This window comes from Apaloderma vittatum, unplaced genomic scaffold (genome assembly GCF_000703405.1).
Source record: "Apaloderma vittatum isolate BGI_N311 unplaced genomic scaffold, ASM70340v1 scaffold15321, whole genome shotgun sequence".
Classification (NCBI taxonomy): domain Eukaryota; kingdom Metazoa; phylum Chordata; class Aves; order Trogoniformes; family Trogonidae; genus Apaloderma; species Apaloderma vittatum.
The window spans coordinates 80,267-106,479 of NW_009698663.1; the positions used below are offsets into that span (position 1 = coordinate 80,267).

The 26,213-nt window shown below is 47.9% G+C and overlaps 1 protein-coding gene across 1 annotated transcript in view; it reads left to right on the top strand.

Annotated features, from left to right (window-relative positions):
* Positions 1-26,213, top strand: part of LOC104280454 (glutamate receptor ionotropic, kainate 4) — a 108,289-nt gene that overhangs the window by 43,734 nt on the left and 38,342 nt on the right. Inside the window, exons 2-6 of the mRNA XM_009878113.1 lie at positions 246-410; positions 6,461-6,558; positions 9,292-9,457; positions 13,807-13,985; positions 17,119-17,172. Coding sequence (XP_009876415.1) covers positions 246-410; positions 6,461-6,558; positions 9,292-9,457; positions 13,807-13,985; positions 17,119-17,172 — 662 coding nt within the window. The remainder of the gene's footprint in view (positions 1-245; positions 411-6,460; positions 6,559-9,291; positions 9,458-13,806; positions 13,986-17,118; positions 17,173-26,213) is intronic.

The following is a 26,213-nucleotide window of genomic DNA, read 5'->3' on the forward strand; positions in this document are numbered from 1 at the left end:
GGGTGGCCGCCGAGATTTTTGCCTCCCACGTGTCTGGCAAGACCCAGGAGGTGGGCGAAGCGGCGGGAAAGGCCGCGTGTGGGAGGAAGGGAGGAAGGATGCGCTAACAATAGCGACGGCAGGAGCACAAGTGCCAACGCGGCGGCTGCGCGCGTGGTAAAAGGCTGCCGGGGACTGGTGGGTGTGCGGAGCCGAGCCCGGGTCCCTGCCAAGCCTAACTGCTGCCAACCCCTTTGCTCCCACAGCTGCCATCCTGGATGACCCCATGGAGTGCAGCAGAGGGGAGAGGCTCTCCATTACCCTAGCAAAGAACCGCATCAACCGCGCGCCCGAGCGGGTGGGCAAAGCCAAAGTGGAGGTGGACATTTTTGAGCTGCTGCGAGACAGCGAGTATGAGACAGCAGAAACCAGTAAGTACCCTCCGTGTAGCTGCTCCGTCCTCAGTTCTTCTCTGTGCGGACTCGCAGGAGGTGTCTGGCATGCTTGCACTTGCTGCGCAGGATAATTGTGTGATGCTCCAGGGGGTACACAGAATGTCAAGGCCATCACTCTGCTCCTCTCTCAGCACTTGAAATACCGTGTGCTAGCACGAAGGTGGGTCTCTGCAAAGCTTCAGGCCCGCCCCAGCTGCCCGAGCATGGTCGGGTCCAGAGCAGGGGTTTGGTGAGGTCTGGATGTGGGCTCAGATTCCCCTCGGGAGGTGCACGGGATGTTCCGCAGCGCCGTTCAGCTCAGCGGCTTGGGATTTTCTTTAATCTGTGTGTCAATAAACAGAGGTAATGATACAGGAAGTGATGCTCCTTTGTGAAGTACTTAATGGTGTGCAAATAAGAGACTCTGGGCAAGTTCAGTGCAATTAAGTTATTTTTAAAACTCCATGGAATGCTGCGTGTCAGCAAACATGACAGCTCTTCCAGTGCTTTAGATTGGCAGTGGATCTGTGTACACAAAGTGAAGTTTTCAAGTGATGTTTAAAATGATGTGGATTAAAAAGAGCTCATTTTGTAAGAGCGGCATCCTTCCCATGTTGCTTTCAAGTCCCTTAATGCAAACAGGTCTCTGCTGTAGTTGTTCCTCTAGGTGCCCAACACGTCAGCTCCATGCTGATGGATGAAAAAGAAATTGATGCTCAGTATCCCACAGACCTCTCAGGAGACCCAGTCAGAGAAATGAAAGATCTGTAATAGCTTCTTCCTGTAAGAGAGAAAATCCTTTGGAATAGGATAGTTTCTCTTTAGAATAATTTTTAAGATGACCTTTAGAGTTCAAGGGAGGACGATAATTTTTCATTGCAAGTTTGCTTGAAAAAGCTGAAGAAATAATTTTAAATAATAGGGATATTAGACTCGTTTCCCGACGGCTGTCTGTTCCAAGCCTGTGTAACCTGCAAGGTATCTCCAGAAGGTGTGGTAGTATGTTGTGGTTTGAGCTTTGGTGCTTGTTCTGCGTAGCGCCGAGCATCCCTGTGCCTGGGAGGCCCCGTGGAGCCGTACACCCAGTGCAGCAGGTCTCTGGGTTACTGGCAGAACAGGCTCGATAGGCCTGCGAGATCAGCAGATTGCTCCTTCATTTCCTGAATTAGCATTTGCATTATTTATAGAAACGTTCAGTTAATAAAGTGCATTTCAGCAAGTACCTGTACGTCTATAAATAGCGCCTGTCACCCATGAGGCAGTCTAGATTAAGATCGTCACATGCAGCATCGCAGGGACTGTTTGAAACAGCAGTTCTCCACCTTTTTGGATCCCTCATCTCTTTTAACTTTTTTCTTGGTCTTTCTCATCTGTTCGGGATCATGTGCATCCTACTTTACCCTCATTTGGCACAGCAGGAGGGCAAATCCAGTCTCAGTAGCCAGGCCGTGCAGAAGGGATGGGGAATGCCTCCGTTTCCCAGTCCCTTCCGAGATTGCCCCCAGAAGTATCCCAAATCTCCCAGCAAGCCTCCTAGGAAATGAGAAAATTGCTTATTTGCCTGAGGCTTCTGTGTCTTTGAAAGAACCAGCAGCATTTTGACTTCCGTTCTTTTTTGTTTCTCATAAATCTTCTGCATGAGGCAGGGTTTCTGTTACTTTACCTCTGCTTGGGAAACAGCCTTGATGGCCAAGTGACCCCTGAGCTGCAGCGGGATTGCTTTCCCACTTGCATACCTTTAGCATTGCTCGGAAATTATTCTGCTGGCACATTTTCAAGCAGAAGAATACTAATTTGCTGAGAATCAAATATTATGCAAGAAATTGTTTATTTCAGCAAACATGGGATAAGTGAGGAAGGAGGCAATCTTCACGTCTGAATTTTCACCTTGGGGTGATTTTGTCTTCTTTATTTTGACTTGTAGAATGTAAAATAGAAATCTGAGCAAACTGATTTGATTTTGATGAAGTGATTATTCACATAGTTTTGCAATATGTTATTTGCCTTTTCTTGGGAGTGAAAAATGTCTTGAAGCATTTCTTACAAAAGGAAAAATCTGGATTCTGCGTGGCTCTGCTATTAATGTCACTGAAGTTATTCTTGATTTATACTGGTAGCAGAGGAGAATCAGATCCTTCAACTTAAATTTCAAGGCTTTCATGGCTTTTGAATGTCTGACTTCTCAGCTTTAATACAGCACTGATATTTGTTATCACACATAATGTTAATAAAAGTAGTTTAGATGTTTTAACCTATGACTGCAAAGCTGTTATACATCTGTTTAATACTGTTCTCAAATTTCACACCCTTTGAATCACCCTTGAATATCGCAGCTAGCATGCTTAGCTGACTGATCTAGGAATGCTGTGATTACACCCCATCAGTGATATTCCACGTACAATTAGAGCTTCAAGAGAAGAAAGACTTCTTGAGAGTTAGTTTTTAGTTTAGCATTGAGCTGGTTTTCTTTCTTTTTTTCCTCCTGACTGACTCAGGCATCTAACTGTTAGGGGTCCACAAAATCGCAATTGATGTAGCAGGTAAAATATGAGTCAATCTTAATCACAGTTATGCCTAGTTTGCTATTTCAGCTTTATATATGAATGAAGACAACTGTTCCTGTATGCTACATCTGAAAAGTCCTGTGTTTTGAAATGAGTTTGCAGTGAAAGGCTATGGATAGAGCTTTGCTTGCTATTATAAGTAAAGCTTGTTCTCTCTTTGTCTTTGATGTTTTGACTACTTTTATGGAGATCCAAAATGACTTGTTTAATCATGTCTTCATCTAAAACACCTTATTCGTTTTGATGTCCAGGGAGGGACAGATTTTCTACTTGTCACCCTGTCCCCTGTTGTGTCATCAGTCTTCTAAGCATCTTTCTGTTGTGAATCCAGACATCTTAGCGTAGGTCAGCAGTGAATGAGCGACTGCAGAATTTTTAATTTTTGTTTATTCACACCAGTATTTCAAAGTGCCTGATGCATCCTTTCAGTGACATTGGCTCAAACGTGCTAGTAATGGACCCACCATTTTTGTGATCTTGTTGGATTCCACGTTTGAGCCCGCTGTGTTGGCGATTTCCCGTTAAGAAGTCCAAGGGCTGCTCCAGTCTTGGAGCCGTGGGGCAGGTGTGCTCCCTGTGTCACCTCTGTCTGTGCACTTGGTGTTTTCTGCATGGGAATCCTGTCCTGACCAGTCCCTGTCATTCAAGATCCTCGTATAAGGTAATTGCATACCTTCCCTACTCATTTATTTTCAATTAGTGGCAGGAATCTTCTTAGCCTGCTATTTGAAACCCTTGTATCAGGTATCTGCGTGCAGCGAAGGAGAACCTGTGTTCTGCACTGTGGGCAGATGCTCTCGCCTGGGCGCTTTCAGCTGCACTTTGAGCAGGGAGAGTTCAAGTACATCTTGCCAAGTGCCCTGAGATCCCAGGGGATGCAAACACTACCTCACCGTCACTGAGTAGATATCCATACATATATAATGTGAGAGCTACTGATTTGTTGTTGTGATTTCTCACATCCAGAAATAAGCAAGCAGCAGAGGCAGAGAGGTCCACGGAGAAGTAGGAGGTGTCCTGCACAGTACATTGCCTCCATTGTACCTTTGTGCTCAAGTGTGAAGAAACCCGAGGTGCAGGGGTTACAGCAGCACCTCTGCTTGCAGTCCATGCAGTTATCAGGGATGGATTGCTGGTACAGGGTCGACATCTCCTCATCCTTGCAAGTCCTTGACTGCATCCTCAATCTGCAGCACACACAGCGGTAGCAGGGTTGAGCCTTTTGTCCCTGTAGAGACTAACAGCATCAGCTAATGTTCTGCAATAGGAAATACCTTTGCATTATGAGGGAAGAAGTTTACCAAACATGACGGAAACCTTTGCATCAGGCATCTCCACTTGGTTTCCATTCACTTTCCTTAATTTCACCCTTGGAGTGATGTCAGGTCTTTTTCTTCTGACAGTTGTGGCAATACTGTTGCTATGACTACTTAACCCACTTTCTGTTCTCAACACCAGAGATAAGAAGAAAAGTGCTCATCAGACTGTCCCATGCCTACACAACAAAATTCCCCCCAGGACTTTTGCCCCATGGATAAAGAGGACTTGGAGCAGCAACTTACCCCTAGATGCTGAACTGCAGGGCACCCCAAGGATCTACTGCAGCTGAGAAGGACTGATGAGTGCCGCCGACATAGCAGGGGTTTTCAAATTGCTGATGCTTTTATTTGAAAGGATATTCTGAAGAGGTGTAAGTGCCTGTAAATTTTTAAGCATAGAAGAAAAGCAAGTAGTGGATTCCTTTGAAGATGCCGCAGAAAAATATCACTCGTTCTGTAGCAGATTGAGATGGTGGAGGGTGAGAGAGCATGGAAGAAAGGAAAACCCAAGAGGAGGTGTTTGCATATCATCAGCACTTTCTGTAAGAAGTCAGAGCGATCACTGTGTATAGGAACCTAGTATTATATAGAGTTTTTCCTTCAAGTAGCTCTTGCAGAGAGGGAAAGCCAATTCCCCAAAGTGACAAACTTCATCTCAGCTTTTGACCTCGTATTCCAGTCATGAGTCTGTGGGGACTTAAGAAGTCTAAGGCCAGAGATGACCAACTTCATTAACTGATCTGATCTTCTGCAGAAAACAGGCTGTAGACGTTCAGTTTCTGAACACTGCCCTCAGCCCCATAGCTGGCTGCTCTAAAAGAACTCCAAGCACAGGATAGGCTCTCATTTCATGTCCAGTCTTGATTTAAAGACTTGAAGTTAATGGAAAACCTGCTCTGATCTGTAGCAGGACAGTTTTGGTGACGAATTCCCTTCACAACAACAAAAAATATATTCTGTTTTGTATTTTTCTAGCTCCTTTTTCCAGATGCTGAATCTGGATAGCTTCTTACAACCATCACAAAAGCTCGTCTGACATGTAAGCCAGGGACCAGCGGTGAGGATGGTGCTCTGAAACACACCAGCCATTTGATACTGAAGAGGCACTATCTCTAATATCTTAGCTTTGTGATACAGTGGTTTGGGTTTTACACACGAAAACGTTGTGAGCTTGCTCTTGCCAGAGCTGATAAGCAGTTTCCGTGCCTCCTTTCTCCCCTGTAGTATCATCTTTCTTCAGAAAGCAGTCGCTTGACGCCAGTTGAGCAAATGCGGCTTTGTCTGTCTGGGGAGAAAGGAGCCGAGTGCGTGGCAGCGCTGAGGCAGGTCTGGTATTTCAGAGTAAGCCGTGGCTTATGTTCAGACAAGCCTTTCGGAATCCGGGGATTCAGACGTGAGGGCCTCTCGCCTTCTGTTCGCGAGGTTTTGCCTGAACAAGCTGCTCTGGAGGAGCGCTTCTGAGCGACGTGGTTGATTGGGGTGGCAGCGGGGAGGGGACGCCAGCTGGGGCAGTCCTTGGAGTGCCATTCGGCTAAATTTGTGCCGCGAATTAAAAGGACAAAAGGTTGTGGTTTAACCCAGGAAGCTTGAGGGACGGGATTTAACTTCTTCATTTTGTCAGGGTCTTTTTATTGTTCCGCTAACCTTGGTAGCATGGATCCAGAAGATTAAGTACTGCCAGAAAAAAACAACAAATGAGAAACAGTAATACAATCCTTATTAGCACTGAGCTCTGCAGAGGTTGGGGAAGAAATTCAGATAAGTGTGTTTGCTGATAGATGATGCTTTGAAGCTAGAGCATTGCTGTGTTTAGCATCTTCTGTAAACTTTTGTTAATGTTTTATCTTGGATAAGAGCAGATGGGACCAAAAAGGGACATTATAAGAGAGATACGTGAGCTCTGAGTCAGAGATCACAATACTGGGGCGTTGGGGGGAGTTCAGGTGGGATTTAGTAAGACTGGGGAAAGACGGAGAGTGTCACAGGGTGACAGTGCTTCAGAGGGAGTAGAGGGATTTGGGGGGCATAAATGACAGAGAGTGTGTTGTGTGAAAGAGATGATACTGTGTCCTTGGTGAAATGCAGCAGGTATTTGTAAGCATGACTGTCAGCTGGAAATTGAGGACAAAGTCTAACGCCTGTTTCCTCTCTCTGGTGCCTGCAGTGTGCCAGATTCTCCCCAAAGGGGTGGTAGGCGTCCTGGGACCTTCCTCAAGCCCAGCCTCGAGCTCTATTATCAGCAATATCTGTGGGGAGAAAGAGGTAAGTGGAAAAGTGCTGGAGTAAGTCTTTGCTGCCCTTGCGCCGTCTGACCTGGCCCCCACGCCCTCGCACCTGGCAGCTGCCCCAGGCTGGCAAGGAGCCCTGGCTCCTTCCTCCCCAAGTGTCGTGGCCACGGGCAAGGGACACTGCAGAGATCCTGACCAGCCCCACCTGCTGCCCTTCAAACCAAAGATGCCCTGGGTGCAGCAGTGCTTCCCAGGCTGGTGCCAGCCCTCCCTGGAAACACAGTGTTTTGCTGGTGATTTACTAAGCCTGGATCAGGTTTTCAATTGAGCAGCAATGCCTCCTGTGCAGGTGCTGTCCAGAAGGGCTTTCTGCAGACTCAAAGGGTTTTGTCCGAGACTCTCAGGTCTGTGCCAAGCCCCACAGCTCGCTGCGGCTCCCAGCTCTGCCTCGCTTGGGTCTGCCTCTTCCAGTTCTTGTTCAAGTCTGCTGCTCTGTTTCTCAGTCATCACGCAACACCAATGCAAACCGTGTCCCCACTGACCGAGGGCTGCAAAACCCACAGCGTGCCCTGGCGGATGCCCATCCCAGCCAAAGTTCCCAGGTCTGATGCGACTTTGTGTGCATACTTGGAAAGCTGCACCCGTTTTCTGTCTGCTGTTGTTCCATCAATGCAAACCCTTTTTATCTGTGTCCAGACTATGTGCCTGATTTAATAAGCCTTGAGCCATCTTACACTGATGTGGCTCTGCTCTGGGGAGAAGAAATTGAGTTCTCTTCTCAAAGTTCATCCCTTTAAAGCCAGATAACATCTCTCAGCCATTTAGTGGTCTCTCCCTGGAGCCTGGCCTCCACGGAGGGGAGTGCCTGGAAGTAAGCACTGTAAATAACTTGCATTCACAAACGACTGCTGTTCTTTGTTCCTCGAGAATCAGATGTGTTGAAGAGATCTTTTAGACGTAGTGCTTTGGGCTGCAGCAGGATGGGTCTCTTAAGAGTGTTTTGTAGTGCTTTCTCCAGTTAAATGTCCCAGACATGTGCTCCATTCCAGGCAAAGGCAACTCTGCAGTAACAGATTGCAAGTGTTTTTCCCCTGAAATTCACATTCAGTCTGAGTCTCTGATCTAAGTCTCTTCAATTTTTTACTTTTTTTCCGAAATGAAAGATGCGTGCTAGAGCACTTCTAAGGTATTTGATTCTCAGGCTTGATCTCGGCTGCCCTCCTAGTGATGTAAATCTGCAGTAACTCCCTGTCATTTATATCATGGTAGCATCAGCTGGTGCTGCTGCATTAGAGGTGATAGAGAAACCCAGCCAGAGCCATTGTACATATGGCCATCCGTCAGGAAAACGAAAGTGTCCCCGTTTTACCACTGAGGCACGAAATAGTGACTGGTCTGATGTTCACTTGCAGAAGCTGCTGTGGTGGTGGCTGCCTCCATTTCTGTCTGTGTCTCTCTCTTCTCTGGAGCCCTTCTTGCTGCAAGTCTCAGGCCTCCTCTGGCTCCCGACAGCGATCAGCATGCTTGTACTGGAGTTGCCCTGTCGACTCTGGTTAAAGGAATTTGCCTTTTGCTTACAGTCAGCTTCTCTCACTGTTAACAGAGCCGGGGATGAGGGTTGCAGAGTGAAATCAAGGCACTAGCAGCTTATTACGCTTTAATTTTCCTATTGCTAGCCAAACAGCTTATGCTGTCAGCAGAACAGCCATCACAATCTACTAATAGCCTTTCCCAAGAGGAGAGAGATGGGAGGCATGGGGCGATAGCTTCCGGAAGGACTAATAATGGAGGAAAAAAGGACTTGACACTCCACTAATGAAGCTGAAGCAGTTGTTTACCTTTCTCTGTCTTCTCTTTCTTCCAAATAATTCACTCAGCAAAAGGAAAACAATATTCCTTCTCCGTATTTGGCTGAACGCTTGGTGTTTGAGCTTGATCTCTCTGCCCACCTGTTCCCTCTACACCAAATGGGGAGGTGTGTGGCAGAGCTGCCTGGGAGGGAGCCCTTGGGCCGTCCCTGCTCCCCCTTCCCCGAATTCCCTGGGAAACAGCATCCCACTCCTCCTCTGCTGCATTAATGACAAGTGCAGCATTATCAGGACTTGTGGTTATGGTCCCGTTGGAGCTTGCCCGCCGTATGGCCACCTGTTACCTCTCTGCTGATCAAAAAACCCCAAAGCTTCTGGCTGCTGCATCTGTTCCTCTCTCTCCTGAGCCTTGCCAGCTCCGGGTCATCTTGTTCTTCCCTTCATCTCTCCTAATTACCTGACAACAAATCGGTGCAGCAGGCAGAGGTGGATTTGCAGCACTTCATCCATCTAGCACACAGCAAAGGTCTGCAGGTCTCCAGCATGGGCTGTGTAACTCCCTGCCTGCCAAGCATCCTCCACATTTACCCAGGCAGCAAGCCCGAGATGGGGTGTGGGCCCGGCTACACAATTAGTGCCCCAGCTAATTAGGTTGAACTCATCCGGAATGGTTTCCTGTGCTGTAATCACAGCTCCCATTGCCTTTCTCCGAGTGGCTCAGCAAGACTTTTCCTGATCCACTCCTTCCCGTGGCTTCTTGTTGCTGCAATAATTATCTTCCTCTGTTACAGCACAAATCCCACCCTCCTCTCTTCGTTCCTGTGACGCTTCTGCAGTTTTATTGGGGTATTTCACTTTCTGCTGTGCATTTCACACCACAGGTCCTTTACAGTAGATTTGTTTGGTTTTATTTCTTTTTCCTCTTTAAATATGTTTTCTTTCCCCTCTTTCCCACTTAGGTTCCACACTTCAAAGTGGCACCAGAGGAGTTCCTGAAGCTGCAGCTCCAGCGGTTCACCACCCTCAACCTCCATCCCAGCAACACCGATATCAGTGTGGCCGTGGCGGGGATCCTGAATTTCTTTAACTGCACCACTGCCTGCCTCATCTGCGCCAAAGCTGAATGTAAGTCACTGAAAGTGCTGTGTTCAGCTGCCCTTCTGCTCCCAACACTTTATGTTCTACCTCCTGCGTGCTTGGTGCCTGTCACAGAAGGTCCCACAGCAGCGGAGAGCTGCCTCACCCTTGCATCCCAGGGTGTTCTGATCGTGGCGACCGGGTCTCTCTCCTTGCCAGCAGGGGCAGGTTTTGCACCCTGTTGCCCTGTGGAGGTTTTTGTGGTGTTCGTGAGAGAAGAAAAGGGCATGGGGAGAGATTTGCTTGCCTTCTGTTTGACGATCTGAAGAGTGTTTTGCTTGCACAGATGGGTTTTTGAAATGAGGAAAAGGGCTTAGGCTTGTTTCTGGAGATTATTTTAGGCAAGTAAAGCGTTCTGAAATATGTGTTTCTCAAACCCACGTGCAGTTTGTGGCCTAAAAGCGGGACTTGATTAATAGTCAATACACTGCACACTCTCTTGGGCTCTGCAGCCATACATCTGTTGGTAATTGTGCATCTGGATGCTGGAGTGTTCACCTTGGCAAGACCGTATTCGTTTCTGCGTAACTCTTCTGGCATGGCAGGAGCAGGCTCTGCATCATAGTGGTTAGAAAGAGTAAAGCATGTCTGGTGCTTTTCAAGGTCAACATGTAGGTAGGTAGCTGGTGTGTAGTAGCCACATCTATTTTGCTTTTATTATCCTGTATCCAGATTCATTAAGACTAGAGTTTACCATACAAACAAGTCCAGGAGAGGGGCTTTGAAATGCAAGTGGGAGCTTTGGGGGTACTGGCAAGAGCTTTGCAGTCTCTGACAGGTACAAAGGAGAAGCAGCATCCTTTCCAGCCAGCCCCAGGCAAGCCTCACGCTCCAGCTGCGCAAGGAACACTGTGTTATGGGAGATTCCTGCACAGGGACAGAAGGAGTAAGAGTGTCTTTGTCTTTTCTTTTCGCTTCATGTGCCCTGAGGAGATCATATCCTCAGCTGATACCAGTCAGTAAATTGCCTGCAGTAAGCATGCTCAGATTTACTCCAGCAGACGACCTGACCCAAAATTATGCAATTAAAATAATGCAAATGGTCTCCTACATTACTTCTAGTGCTGGAATTTTTCATTGTCTATCCTCAAGCAAAAGGGGGGGGAAAAAAAAAAAGAAAAGATAATTAGTTTTTCTCACCTGCCGTGCAGCATGCTCTCAGCTCTGTCCTCACGCTGCTGCCAGGCACGGAGCACACATACACATCAGCTCAGCCCTGCCCTTCTCCCCAGCTCCCTGCCAAAACATGCAGCAACCTCCCAGTGGAATATTAATACCTCCCTGGTGTTAATGTGATTCTTGATTTAACTGGATCAAAACCTTGGGAACCAAATTACTTGCATTAAAATAACACCCCTTTTAATTGGTTTATTTTGCTCTGGTATTCCTGGATAATATTTAGAATGTGCTGTGCAACCCAAGTCCTTCCCCAGGGAAACAGTGGGCAGGGGTTGCCTTTCAGGAACGTCATTGTTTGGGCTCAGTAAGGACCTTACCTGAATTAAGCTTGAAGCGTAGCATGATCTGACTATAACTTAGTGCACAAAAGGCGTAATCCTGCTTCATGTAGGAGCACAAGCCCTCATTTTCCGTTAGGACAAGCAGGGCTCATAAGCATGGTCCTTAAATGACTATCTTGAGGCACTTTGGGCTTTTGGAAGGTTCCCTGGAGGCAAATAAGGGGAGCATATGAGCTGTCTACACATCAGTGAGGAAATGCTGTTTTGAGGGATGTTATTATTTAGATCCCAGGAGGGAAAGCCATTGCTGTTTTGGTGTAAGTACAAGGCTGTGTGATGGGACTCCCAGGTCCTATCTCATCATGCTCATACTATCACTATAAGGAATCGCATCCTTCCTCAGGGGACTGATTGTAATTTCTTCTGGCAGAAGCAGAAAATGACCCTCAAAGTCAATGAACTCAGGCCAGCCTAACTGTAACGCAGTGGTGAATAGAATAAGATTATGTGACTTGGTTTCTCTGTGATGTGGAATAATTAGCCAGTTTGTGAGTTGCTCCAAAGTCTTAACGTGTAAGGCTTTGTGTGAATGCACAGAAACCTTAACCTGAGAAAGCTACCACAGACAAACAGAGGGGTGTATAGACTTCACAGAAGCTGCTCTGTAAGCTCTGATTGTCGGAGGAGTGGGAGTAACACCCAGTGTTTAGGAAGGGAGACCAGGGCACTGAGGTCAAAAAGCTTGTGCACACCCTAGGGCTGCAGGGAGGTATTTGGAGCCGTGTTGTTGGGTCTAAGAACGAGGCTGGACGATGGCAATTGCTACTTCTCTTCCCAGCTGTTAGGGTCGAGGATTTCACCAGCACAGACCCAGTACAGCCGTAAAAATAACTGGTCCTCTGAGCCTTGGCTCTTGTGCCCCGGTGAGCTGTTGGCTGGGGAAGAAGGGACAGATGTAGCCAGCAAAGAGAAGAATGACGAGCAAGCTGAGGGTCTGATGTGAATCACAAAGTCATAGCAGTTGGCAGAGGGATGCTCTCCAGTTTGCAAGATTAACTTACAGCTGAGATATACAACCTTGGGCGTTAAGGAGTAGGATCTAATTTTATTTCTGCGGGAAGTTAAATAGAAAAGGTGCATTTCCAAAGGGGATGGCTGAAGATTTCCCTCCAGACACCTACGCCTTTCCCTGAATTTCTGTCGCCTTGAAAATCGTGTTGTGGTGTAAATCTAGGTTTCTTCCACCAGCACAGTGCATGCAGAGTAGTGCAGCTTTCCCTTTTCCTTTAGGTCTGTCCAAAAGTGAGTGCAAAATTAAATCGTTGTGGGGAAAAGAAGGGTAAATTCCTATGTCTTCTTTTTTAATGCAATATCTCTATTAAATAAGTAAAGTGCTCTTAAAATCTTCCTCAGTTTTGCAGCAGCAGATATTGCTGGGATGAGCTGTAAGTAAACTTGGTATTCTCAGGGCTGTTGCTTGCAGCAACCTGTCTGGTCCATTGCAGATGTGCAATAAGGTGAAAATAAACCTCACAAGAATCAAAAGGAAGGCTTAGGTAAAATGTACTGTTCGCTTGAGCTAGCACACAAGAAGAGTATTCAGCTGAGGTCTAGCCCATGTGTCCTGTGCACAGAGTGAATTCGCTGGCTAGCGAGAAATAAAAAGATGGTGTGATCCAGAGAAGTCCTGTTTTTGTGGTCCCTGACTGCGTTCCTACCTGTACTTGGAGAAAAGCAAAGAGGCGAATGTGTCATAAAGAGCTCAGTGCGATGTTAGCGTGCTGAAAAACTCTCACTGTGAATGAGAGGCTCCTGATCTTGGATGCATCCCCTTTAATGCACTGCTTTGTTACCTTTGTGAAGTGCTGGGGGTCCTTGAAAGCTCCAACGCTAATCCCATCACGCTGTATCGCTTCCCCAGCCCCTGCCCTGCTGGTGACTGAGCACTTTCATGCAGTTCGAAGTGCTGTTGGGTTAAGAGTAGAGCTCTGGCCCGAGGGTGGGCTTTACCCCTCCGTCTGCTGGCGAGGGAGGTGATCATGCCCCTGTACTCAGCACTCGTGAGACCTCACCTCAAGTACTGTGTCCAGTTTTGGTCACCACAGTACAAGAAGGACATCGAGGTGCCGGAGCGGGTGCAGAGAAGGGCAACAAGGCTTGTGAGAGGTCTGGAAAACAGGCCCTATGAAGAGCGGCTGAGGGAACTGGGTTTGTTTAGTCTGGAGAAGAGGAGGCTGAGAGGAGACCTTATTGCCCTCTACAACTGCCTAAAAGGAGGCTGTAGTGAGGCTGGTGCTGGTCTCTTCTCTCTAATTACTAATGACAGGACAAGGGGAAATGGCCTCAAGTTGCGTCAGGGTAAGTTTAGATTGGATATTCGGAGGAAGTTCTTTACTGAACGAGTGGTGAGGCACTGGAACAGGCTGCCCAGGGAGGTGGTGGAGTCACCAACCCTGGAGGTGTTTAAAAAAAAGTAGATCTAGCACTTGAGGCTGTGGTGTAGTGGTTGGGTGTGCTGGGATGAAGGTTGGACTAGATGATCTTCAGAGGTCCCTTCCAACCCCTGACATTCTGTGATTCTGTGTGTTTCTGCTGAGAGTTCTGGTCTTACCAATTCTTTTCAGTTCGGCTTTCCTCCTTCTTTCTGGATTGTCTTTCTGTCAGGATGGGATGTGTGGCCACGTTTGCTGTCTAATGTGCTCGCTAATGATTGCATCTGGTGGTGTGTGGTCAATCAGAGCTGACAGGAGGTTATTTCCTGATGAAGCTCAGCAGCTGGATAGAAGAGACAGACTATCAAATATGCTTTCTCGGCTAAGAAAGCTGCAGCAGGGACATTTAAAGGTATCTGTTGTGGTTTTTTTTTTTCATTTAAAGGCCTTTTAAACCTAGAGAAGTTGCTTCGGCAGTTCCTCATTTCCAAGGACACTCTCTCAGTCAGGATGCTGGATGACAGCCGGGATCCTACCCCCCTCCTGAAAGAGATCCGAGATGACAAAACAGCAACCATCATCGTACATGCCAACGCTTCCATGTCTCATACCATTTTGCAGAAGGTAAGCGTCTCTTAAGTGTCACGGTTGTAAATGCTGCTGCTTCCACTGAACAAGGTACTTTGTGCAGAACATGAGCACGCACGTGCAGGTGTTGTGTGATAATGGAGTGTAAAAATTCTTGCAGCAACAGTGGAAATGGTCTCTGCTGAGAGGGGAATTGCCACTGATGGAGTTTCTGGAGAAAATAATTTGGTCTCTCTTTCCAGGACTGTGTCTGTAGAAGCAATGGTTTAATTGCTCTGAGATGATGTGTTTGCTCTGTAGAAGTGGTGTGTGCTTGTGGCTCCTGCTGCCATCCAACAGCCGTGGAGGGCCGCTCAGCGCTCTGAAATTAGTCAATCGGTGTAATAGTTTTTTCTCTTTTTCTCCAAGTGCATTTCTAACTTTCTTTTTGCTTCCCTTTTTTTATTGTCTTATTAACCTAGATTTTATTTTAATCATGCTTATTTTTAAATGGTCTCTTGCTGCAGTTTTTAGCATTTGTTTTGATAGCCTACTTCAAAATCGAGCCGTGGCTCCAGATGGAGTCTAAAGTTGTGTAGAGTTTCCCACCTCCTGGAAGGAACAAGAGGTACTTTCCTGAATAGAGGCAGAATCCAAGCAGTGGGCCCCCCCCTCAGCTATAGGTGCAGGTATAAAAATGAGCGTCCTGGCTGCGGTATCAGGGAGTCACTCATTCAAAGGCCTTAACTGTATCAGATTTATCCCTAATGACAACTAGCAGAAGCCATTAAGAGCTGTTTATATTACTCCTTACCTCCCCTAGGATTTTTATTCTACTGCTTGCAATTTTGCATTTCTAAGTAGGCAGGTTTGAGGGGGTTTTGGTGGTTTTTTTTTGTGTCTCCTCTAAGCAGAGTGTGTTTGTTTGGGGTTTTTTTTCTTGGTGTTTTTTTTTTTCTTTTTTTTTTTGGCCTGTTCCCTGTGCTGCCTGGCTGCTGAGGGCTGTCCCCCTCCTCTGTTGCTATAGTGACTTCCCACAGGCACACAGCAGCACTCTTTGGGCACCCAAAGCCTCCCTTCCCAGCTCGAGCATCCTTCTGCCATGACTGATAAAGATGTCAGAGATTGCCACGATTTTTCAGCAGTTCAGTAAAACCTAATGTAGTCTTCCCAGCTAGAGGATTGTAGGAACGGAAAATAATAAATAAAAAGCTTCTGATCTGGCAGCTTCTCGCATCTCAGAAAGTATTTTCTTTGTAGAAGTGCAACCAGAGTAGGGAGCGTGGTTTTGGTGAGCGAGCAGGTAAATGCTTGTCCCCTGCCCACAGGTCATCAAGAGAAAGAAAATTATTTTGAAAATTCCTTGTGTCGGAGCTCTCTCAGGAGAGCAGTCCTGGCCTTGGACAATGAGAGAAATTGCAATTTCTCATATCTTACCCTTCACATACGGTCTGGAGACACCTGGTTGCTTCCTCGATTACCAGCCTGTCCCAGCTGCCCACCTGCCAGCGGGCGCGTGAAACGGGTGGGAGCGATGCTCGCAGGAAGTGCTTTGCTGCTCGCTTTGATTTTCTGCCCTTGAAATCAAATGTACTGACTTCAAAGTGGGTCAGAGAGAGAGCTGACATTATCGCTGTCCCCAGGAAGGGAAAAGGGAGGGAAGTGGGTGCCAGGTTTTGTTGTGTAGGGGCTTAAAAATGAGGCAGCTGTCTGGGAAGCTGGCTGAAAGGCAGGTCGGCAGCCTCACCTGGAATCAAGCTCTTTTGGTCAAATGACTTTGCTGTGTGCACTTTGCCTGTGCAAGAGGCAGGCTGGCAACGTGCAACCAGATTTTGCACAGAAATAGGTAAAGAACAGGCAGGAACAGAGAGACATGCAATCTAAGCTACCTTTTCTCTGTATTTTTCTGTCTTTCGCTCTCTGTTGTCACCATCCTCCAGCTTCTGGGGGAGAAAGGGGCTAAACCCGAGTGAGGAGGTGCTGCCTTTGGTCCTTCCTTGCCTGCCTCCAGTTCCTCGGTGTGGTCTGGGGTGTTGGGAAAACCTCTTTGCCAAGGTCCAGAAGCATGATTTGAGACCAGCTGTGCTTGGCAATGAAACATAGGTTTTCAGGAGGAGCTGCAGATTAATCCCCCACTTTCCTGAGCATCTGTTCCCACAACCAACTCCTTGTTTACTGAGATTTTTGAATTTTGGAAAAGGACTTCAGTGATCTGGTCTGTGATCTCTAGAGTTCATCATCCCATGGAAAAATCTGTGCCCTTCTCTCTGCACCTCTGTACACTTCTACCCTCTTTTTCTATTTCTGTGGCTGTTGCAACCCTGTCTAAATTCTGGAGAACAGGCTGAATTACTAGGTTTCATTCATGCTAATTAATTTGTGGGACTGGAGCCCAAATTTGACTTGATACATGTGGGAAAACCACCACTGGGATGACTGTCCTTTTCCTGTAGCTCCAGAAGGGCTTTTTCTGCCTTTCTCTCTGCATCGTATTTGTGGTGAGAGGAGACAAGCCCTGAGCTTTCTCAACTGCTGCTTTATAGAATCACAGAAGTGTTTAGGTTGGAAAAGACCTTTAAGATCGAGTCCAGCTGTCAGCAGGAGAAAAGCAGCAAACCTCAGCCAACCTTGCGTTCCTTCAAACACACAGTACACCCGAGGAACTCCTCATCCCAAGGGGATCTGGATGCCCCGGGCTGGGGTTGCAGGACCCCTCCTTGCCTTGCCAGGGTCTGTTGGGGTTGCAAAAGCTTTTGCTTGCAGTGGGCATCTCCCTTCTAGGTTGTCCTTGGCTGGACGTGCCTGCAGGATGGGGCCAAGTGCAGAAAATGTTTTGCACCGTGTTGCGGAGGGTGCAGAGATGGTCAGAGAGGTCCGGAGCTGCGGCTCATGCGGTGCTGGGTGGTTTCTCTCTGCCAGACAGTGCCTCTGCACGTGCTTTGTCAGCGCTGCTGAGGAGAGGAGACCTCAGAGGTAGGCTCAGTCTTGCTGAAAAATTGGTTCCCAGGACTTTAATTTCGCAGGTCAAATTGCGTGGCTGTGTCCCAGCCTCCCCTGCCTGCAGGAAGACATCAGCGCTTGCACGGAGCGATAAGGATGAAAAAGCAAATGTGGCCCAGTCTCTGCCTTGCCGGAGTGGAGATTGAAGATTGTCAGGCTCTGGTCTAATCTCCTTTCCTCTCCTTCACAGGCAGCTGAACTGGGAATGGCGTCTGCCTATTACACGTATATCTTCACTAATCTGGTAAGACGTTTTTCTCGGCTTTTCTCCCGTGCGCGTGTAGAGTCATGTTAATGGGAGCTGATCTCCCCGGCCCGTGGGAGTGTTGGGAAGAGCTACGTGCTTGCAAAGCAGGGGATTTGTGGTGGAGCAGGGAGGGAGGAGAGGAGTGGCATCCCCTGCAAACCTGAGCATCAATCGAGGAGAGTCCTGCTCTGCCCTGGCCTTTGGGAGGTGAAAGCCGACGGGTGCCTGGTAGCACCAATCTGTCCCGTGCAGCTGCCAAGGGCAGGATTTGTAGGCACTGCAGCTTGTGCAAAGAGATGTGGGGGTCCTCGGGAACCACCAGCACGTGGCTGGTTCCTCACCGAGGGCTCAGGAGGGTTACGCTGGAGCCGTAAGCCCCAAGGCCAGGAGAAGGGCAGGCTGTGCTGGGGTGTGCGTGCAGAGGACTTCGCTGCTGCATCCCTGAGAGCGGCTGTGTGAGACAAAGGAAGGATGATACCGTAAATGGTGAGAGGCAGAGCGGGGTATATCTCCAGCATGGCCCCTGATGATTTGGCTTTATAGCTACTAATAACATTAATGGGGGGATCGTGCGGTTAAATCCCCGAGTACTGTGCTAAACAAGGAGTAATGGGCTTAGGCAGCAGCAGGGGGAAACCCAAAATAAACATCAGAGAAACTTCTATTGCTGCAGCAGCTACAAGGCTCTTGAACAGACTGCCAAGTGGAATGGGGGATATGCTGCTGCTGGGGGGACCAGATACCTGCCTATTAATGCTGGTGTGGGGATGATGGAAACCTGAGTGCGGCTGGATGATTAAGTGGAGGTGCCTTCCAACCCCAAATGATACTCATATTCTCTAATTTCTATTAATATTTATGCCAGGGTGTGTGTGCCAGGAAAGCCGAGAGCTGAATCACGCTTTGTGTTTGGGTGGGAGGCAGACTGGAACGGATGGAGCCAAATGTGTAGGCAGGAGAGCTGGAATGGAGAGGAGGAGGGGGAAGGAGTGAAACGGAGGGGTTGAAAGCCGAGAGAGCGATTGGGACAGAGAATGGAAAAGGGATAGGGAAAGGAGATGTCAGAAAAGAGGAAAATGCAAAAGCCACGAGCTTCCTACCTGAACTGATAGCATTCTGATTCCTGCTTAGCACTTGATCCACAGGTCCTAACCGTGCTCAGTAGCAGTCCAGCAAGAACAAGCTTCACTGCTCCTGTTTATCCCTACGCAAATGATGGGCACTGGGCAGGGCAGCGGAAGGAAGGGCTGAGCCCGGAGGGAAGAGCTGTGCCCTCGGGAGGTGAAGGTCACTTGTTTTAAGGCAGTGGCTGCTGCTTTGTGATATCTCGCCCCAAGTTTTGCCGTTGCCCTCTTGTCCCAGCAACTGTTTCTTGTTCCACTTGCCCACACCAGTCTTGGCAGTTGCTGTGCGTCTCATGGACCACAACAAAGGACGTGGTAAGGGATTTCTTTTGGACATCACCAGCACAGCGGAGTCCGTGTTGCCGAATGGAGCTTGGACAACAGCGATAACTATAAAAATTAAGCTCACCGCCACCCTGGTTTTTTAGCATGGATGCAGTTCAGCATTTGCTCGAGGTCAAGAGCTGAAATCTGTCTTTGAAACCCGTTCATCTAGTGTAATGCAGTTCTGGCAGGTGAAAGAGAAATGAATTTTGCTGCCATTCAGTCTCACAGGATATTAATCTGTTTACCCAGGCTGTTTTACCACTTTGTGCAAAAGACCAGCCCTCAGCAGAACTAACTGGATTTTTGGCAGGGACTGTTAAGAAAGGTGACATCGGGCAAAACCTGGGCAGATGGAGGAGATGTTTAAGGAAATTAGTAATATTTAAATGAGGATGAGAGATGGCAGTGAGCAACGTAGACTAATAAACCTGGAGGGATTATCAAGCTCCTAATGAACCCTCTGAGGCTTTGCAATCACTCCCTAATAGAAAAGATAAAATCATAGTGAACTGCTGTCAAGGGGAGCAAGCAAAAAGATGGCTTTAAAGGGAGGGAGAACCCATCAGAAGGGGAATAGACAGTCTGTGTAACATTGAGCTGTTTGGAAATGGAAAAATATTTCAGGCAAAAAAAGAAAAGGGGATAAAATGCTGAATTAAACACCTGCCCTGCGGCACTGGAGGGGAATTCTGTTTCTGTCTTCTAGCATTAATTTTATTTAATAAGCACATTCCCGGCCAGCAGCTCGTTGTGTGTCGCAGCTCGGCTCTCTGCAGAGCGTGAGATGGAGACAAGTCACCGCGACTCCTGGCGCGGTCGATGGGGAGCAAGTGAGGGGTGACGGCTCCTCCGTAGCCCACCCGATGGCTGCAGGTAGCGCCGGCATCACTCTCGGCGCCGGCCAGCGGGGAGGCCGAGCGGTGCCTGAGAGCAAGAGCCAGCTTTTGGCAGGAGGTTGCGGGAGCAAAGGAGAAGGGAGTCCTTCACCCCAATGCGCTTCCATCAGAGCTGAGGAGAGCAGCCTGAAGTAAAAATATCCACAGGTTGATGTACCGCGTGCAAATTCATTATCAGCCTCCTTCAGCCAGCGCACGGGACCCTTTTTGTCAGCAGCAGAAGCTCAACAAATTTTCCAGGGGTCTTCACAGAGCAGAGCAGCTCCATTGTGTTTTTCTTCCCCATATCCATCAGTCGCATAAGGGGGGTACTCACGGCAGCTGCGCACCCTCCTGTCCTCCGTCCTCCTGCAGAAAGATCTCAGTTTGCCTCAATTTTCTCCCTGGCTTCTCCCGTGCTCTGGGACACCTACCCTTCTGGGAGGCCTGACGTTTCCCACTGATTACTTGCAAATTCTGATCCAGGGGCTGAGATGAGCCCAGAGCTGCTCATCATCCCTTCCCTGCTCCCTGTGCTTACGACGGTGTGAGGGGGCAATGGTGTGCTCCATAATAATGATAATAACAATAATACCAGTGCAGAAATAGCGTATTGCAAGCAGTCTGCTGTGCGTTGAAAAAAAATATTCCTCCCAGTGCTGGAAATCCTTGAAATCAGCAGTGCAGACAGGAGGGGGGTTGGATGCCCACAAAATCCTGTGCTACGATTTAATTATTTCAGCTTGTTAATTCTGTGTAGTTGGTTGTGGGGTTTTTTCCCTCTTCTGTTTTTTTTAATTTAATATAACGTATGGTCCTCAGGCTGAGTTTAAACTTTAAAACATTTATCAAGGAGATTAGATAGAAATAATTGAAACAGTTAAAATTTACTGTAAGAAGGAAGGTGTAAAGAAGTTTTACTTTAGGGCCTTGAGTCAGAGGGTCTATTCATTGGATGCACTTTTGTTCCCCAACAATATTGTGCGGAGGTGTTGTTGCTGATAAAACAGCTCCTATATTCAATTTCCAGGGACCTGATAAATCAGTTCTGGTTTGGTTTGTGGGTTGGTGTTTTTTTTTTTTGTTTGTTTGTTTCCTTTTTTTTCTCCTCTGTTTAATGACTTATAAAGAGATTGGTCTTTGTATAGGATGAGGCTTTAAAGCTGAATTGTCGCTCTGTATGCCTTGTTGGAACTGGAGGGGAAATTAGTCCCCAAATCACCCAGACAACATCACAGGGTTCAGCGATAGCTCGTCGTTGTCCTTCCTTTGGAAGGAGGGAATGATGTAAAGCAAAGCAGAGGGAAAATGGACTGCAGCTTTAGTGTTTGACCAGGGCTGTGGAGCTTAGGGTTCTGGTCCTGCTTCGTGAAATTATCTGCTCTTTCTGTGTCTGTTCTGCGGCGTCGCGGATGTTTGGCCTCGCCGCACCTGCTCTGCTGACCACAGGCACCGTTCCTCTCGCTGGCGCAGGTGGAGAAGGCAGGCTCTCTTGTTAGGCTTTGACAAATTCTGCCTTGCAGTCCAGCCAGCCTTCCTGATTCCCAGGAGTTGATGCAAACCTTCTCGTAGAGCCCCGATCATTCCCTGGATTTATGGTTCATATTTTCAGTGGCATGTGGTAGCAAGACAAACAAATCAGGTTTTTGCAAGGATGCCAAAGCAATTTCTCCTCATTCTAGTTAGCATGAGAAAAGGAGGATTTAGACGAAGCAATAACTGCACCTCCCTGCGCTTTGCTGCCTGTGCTACCTCACCTGCCTGGGAGTTCTTTATGCATTGCTCAGAGTCCAGCCTCTCCTTGATTTCCAGTTGTTCGGTAAATCGTTCTCTGAGATACAGAGCAGGCCCTCTGATGGGAGGGCAAACCCCTTTCTTTTCCTCTGCCCTCATGCTGTCTTGCCCTATTTGTCTTTCAGACTTTCTGCCCCTTGTTTTCCAAGAGCTGTGCTCTTCAGGTCCCAGCGTTAGCACTTAACCTCTTCACTCTCTGAGGATTTGTCACTCTTCAAACCTCAGGCTCCCTGCAGAGAAGCTAAAGTAAATTGCTTTCACTGGGGATGTGGGCAGTGTATTTTCCTAAGGAGCTCTCATTTGAAGAACAGCCTCCAAAATTTAATAACTCTCCTTGCATGAGGAGATAAAAGACCCATTCTTCCTAGCATATGGCTCACTGATGCTCTTGTGATGTGTCAGAGCAACCAGATTCCAGATGGGCATTTCCCCTAAATTGTCCTTCAGTTCATTGAGATCACAGTTCCTCTTTAACTACAAGAATGGCCAAATAACGGTGCCTTGAGTAGGTCTCCCACATCCGTTTAACTACTCAAAAGGCCACAGTTTGTTGCTGTGATGACTTTTTTTTCTTCCAGAGAAATTGATTTTTACATGTGGCCCATTATAAACTTATTGACTCTGTCAATAGTTTATAAATAAACTGAGCCTTTCAAGAAAAACATAAAGCACTTAACATAATACTGTCCACTTGAGTAAATAAATAAATGTGTTCTTGGAGGATCTTAGGGAAGGATTAACGGACTTTGCAGCTCAGGTCTGAGGGCAGCAAGATCCGGAGTGGTGAAAAGAGGCATTTTCTCCGCTGCTGCATCTAGCAGAGAAGGTCACTATAATGGGGTTTGTGTCCTTCATTGATAAGCAACTTTTTCTTCCTTCTTGTACCCTTGGTGCTGTTAATCTTCATCAGTAGGAGAGGGACCTCAAGTGTTGCAGGAGCCTAAAGTCTTGTCAGGAGACTTCCTGGAAAGAATTTTGTTTGTCCAAAGAACCAAGAGCTGCGATACTTGATCTTCTCTGGTTAACCCTAAAACGGTGAGTAACGAGGCACACTGGCATCCAGTGATGTCGGCAGTAAAGTCTCTAAAGCTGTGCTGACTTTGCACTAGCTGAAGGTTTGACTCTTGCCTAAAAACTGCCAGGCAATCTCAGGATGGGAACTGGAAGTCTGTGTTTGGAGGGTGACAGCTTTTCTAAGTGCTAGATACTCTTGAAATGGAATTTTTGCCAGATCGAGGGCTTAATAGAGAAATGGAAGCCTTGGCCGAGTATTCTCCTTCCCATCCCACATAAAAATAGAGAAGGAGCAGTACAGCATGTTCTGGACCCACAGTGAGCCTGTGCCTGGTGTAAATCAGCCTTTGCTGCCATCAGAGGGCCAGATCCTTGGCTGGGACCACAGGGAGCGAGGTCAGGACAGCCTGGTGAGCTTACAGCACTGGGACTTTCTCTGCTCAGCACTGGGCAATGGATCAGAGGGTGACTTGGAGGCTGCTAATCAGCAGATCCAAAAATCTGGTGAACTCCTTTCAGTGATTGAGAGAGGAAGATAATCCTCTGTGCGTGAGCAAGAGAGAGGAGGGAGGGAGGGCGACAGTAGTCAGTGCAGGCTGAATTGAGTAAATCCTGTTCCTTCAGGGGCTTGGCATGGGCTGAGGTCGAGCAGAGTGTGGGAAGGTCTTGGAGTCAGGAAGAGCGAAAACGAGCCCATCTTCAAACCTGTCTCCAGCATGCAGGTAGTTGTCACTGTCTCCCTGCTTCACGGGTGATCTAAGTTATTAAAAATGTGATAAGAATCGAGCCGGGGAGTGAGGTTCTGCACACACAAATGGGATGCAGAACAATATCACCAGCAAAATCGATAAAGCTGGAAGGAGCTCAATAGCTGATGCAGAGTGCTGAATAGCAAACCGGCCGCCCTGCCGCCGCGGGGTGAGCAATTACCAGGAGCCACTCGCTGGAGTGAGACCGCAGCACGGCAGCGCAGGGGAGTCTCGAGGACTCACAGCTCCACTATTTAAAAAACATTTGCTTATCCGGCAGGCTGCTGTGACACTAATAATCCCCTGCTTGACTGGCCCTTTCCACGCAGAAGTCTCCAGACTTGGGAGGGAGGGTGTGACCGGTGGCATTGAGGCCAGCAGCAACATCGTTTTTGGGATCTTCTTTAGTGTGAGAGTGGAGCACTTCGGTGCAGATTTGGGAGGATACTTTATTAACTATGTGCTTACACACGAATGCTGGCTTTGATGTTTTGTCTTGTGAGGCACATGGCTTATCCATGAATCTCTTAGGCTGAACTGTCCTGTCACGTTTTTAATCGCTTGCCATTTTTTACTCTCTGCCTCAGTTTCCCTCTCTGTATTGCGGGTGTAATAATTTCCTGGCAGGAGCTCCCACAGGGCAAGGCAGTGGTGGTTTTGTACACCGTGCTGTGACAGTGTGAGAAGCAGCGTGTTGCTGCTGCTGTGTTACAGAGCCAGAGTGAATCAGGCAGGGCAGGGAGGGTGGTTTCCATCAGAAACCCACCTGAGCCTTGTGAGAGCCCCGTCGCTGGTGCGGGCTGGGGAGGGAGAGGACTTGCAGGTCCCATGGGGATCACCTGGCACACAGTCCAAACGTGCAAGTCAAGAGACTTGCACTGAGCAATATGCTCCTACCTCATGGGTTTATGTTCCTAATGGAATGGCCACCATAGCCTGTAAATCTCCTGGTCATAGCTCATGGCTTTAAAATCATGAATTACAGAGCTTAGCTGTGTGGCTTTTATTAGCCAGGTTCTCCCAATGATCTAAACGTTTGGGTCACTCCATAGGATTTGTCTGCTGCTGTAAAGTGAGAATGCAGGTCGAGTACTGCGTGAAGCAGAGAAACCCAAGAGTGACTTCATCCTCTAATAGCTCCTCCAGTGCTGTCTCCCAGGGAACCCCTTTGTATTCAATTAGCTAATGTGTGCCTAGCACTTTGAAAATATAGAGTGCCATAGAATTGCTAAGTGTTGTTATTTAACAGCACATATTTAGTGGTTGCAGCCCTGTAGTAGAAGTCAGAAAATCTACACTGTAATTGCCTGGTGCTGCTGCAGAATTTGCTGTGATTTGAGCAAAGCCTGAGGGGTTTTCTTCTGTAAAAGTTCATTAAGTTTGGTTGCAGACCCTCAGGGCCTAATTTTTCTGAGATCTCATGAAACAAAATATTGACTTTTGGTGGGTGCTTTAAAAAACAGAGGAGAGGGGAAAGAACTCAGGCAGCCAGGATTTGTGTACCTGCAATTTGCCTTAGCGTGATTTCTGAGGGTCTTCTCTGTGCCTCTCATTGCCCTGCTTGGCATAAAGGAGCTGGACTGAGATGGAGGGCAAGGTGCTGCTGGTCAGCTATTACTTGTTCCAGTGTAGGGAGGGGGAAAAAAATCATTGGCAGTGAAGTAGGAGGTAATGAGAGAGATGGTGGTTGCATCCATCTCTTTGATTTGCATTCACGCTTGCGTACAGACACATGGAGAGAGGAGCCATCTGAGATCACCTCTAATAGCAGGACTTCCACCCGTTTTCCTGACAGTGCTTGCTTCTTGCTGAGCAGCGTCAGAGGCTCGGTCGTCCCCTGCCATCGGAGGGCAGGGCAGTAGGACCAGGGCTGGCAGATGGGTGTCAGGCTCTGGAAATCAGCCGAGAGGTGCAGGTCTTGAATGGCAAATGAGTTTGTGTTTGCAAAACGTGGGTTTGGAAATGTCAAGCGTGATGAATGACCATGTAGGAAAGGGAAAAAACCAAACAGGGACAGAAGCTGAGCCGGCAGCTACTGGAGTATCTGGATGCTCTCACCCCTTTGCCCTCCGTAGCAAGCCTGACCTTACCAAATCTCTCTTATCCCATTGCAAATGAAGTGTGTCCCCCAAGGACGGTTTATCTCCACCTCGCTGCATTGGCAGCTCATGGCTCATTTGCTTGTCTCTGACCTGGGTCTGCAAAATGCTCTTGTGCAAGTCTGACGGAGAAACATTTAAAGGCGAGGGTTGGAGCTGGAGCAGAGGGAGGGGAGCAGTGCAGGGAAAGGGTCGTGTACAGGCCATGCAATCCCCCTGTGTTACAGAGGTGGATGCTTTATGAGTGTGACAGCAACAGAAATGGGGTTTTCTGCAGCTGGATACGAAGAACGCTGGGTGTAGGAAAAAAAAAAAATCAAAACACAAAAAAGCAACCAAACCCCAAAGCTTGCAATGAGCAGCCACCAGTAATGGGAGCTGGGGAAAAGCTGCTGTTAACATTTGGACCAGAGCAAAGCACTGACTCCGAGGCAAATGTGTCCGACTCTGCCTGCGGCCACTTTGTCAGGCAGCGAGTCCTGGCACCCTCAGCGGGTGTGGGAATTTCCCTGGGAAACTGGGGTGATGCAGGCGGGGATCCCTCTCAAAAGCTGCGCAGGGAGATGAGGAACGATTTTAAAGCAGAGAAGGTGTAATAAATGAAGGCACTAATTTCCTCGAGACTGGGGCAGTCTGGCCTGGGACCAAAGCCTTGGACTGTGTGGCTGTTTTGGGACCTAACATCTTGTTTTTCTTCTGTGCATAACAAAGTCAAGAGGGCAGTCGGGCAGCTGCTCGCGTTGTGCCCTGCGCAATTTGCCTTCCGGCTCTGGCTAGAGGGGAGGTGGTGTTTTGCAGGGGCTCGACATACCTCCTGCTGCTCTGCTTGCATCCAGGATCTCCTCGGGCCCAGGTCCTCATTAGCCATCTGCCCTCGTTGCGCGGGTTGACAGGATGCCGTGGGTAAATGGATAACCTGCCAGGAAGGCAGGAGGATAATATCATTCAAATGAATCAATAGTTCACAGGCAATTTCATGTTACCTAACGTTAATGTGGTTGTGTCCAAAATGCACTTAATCCTGTGTCTGATCACGTTCTCGTGGGAGTTTGCCGT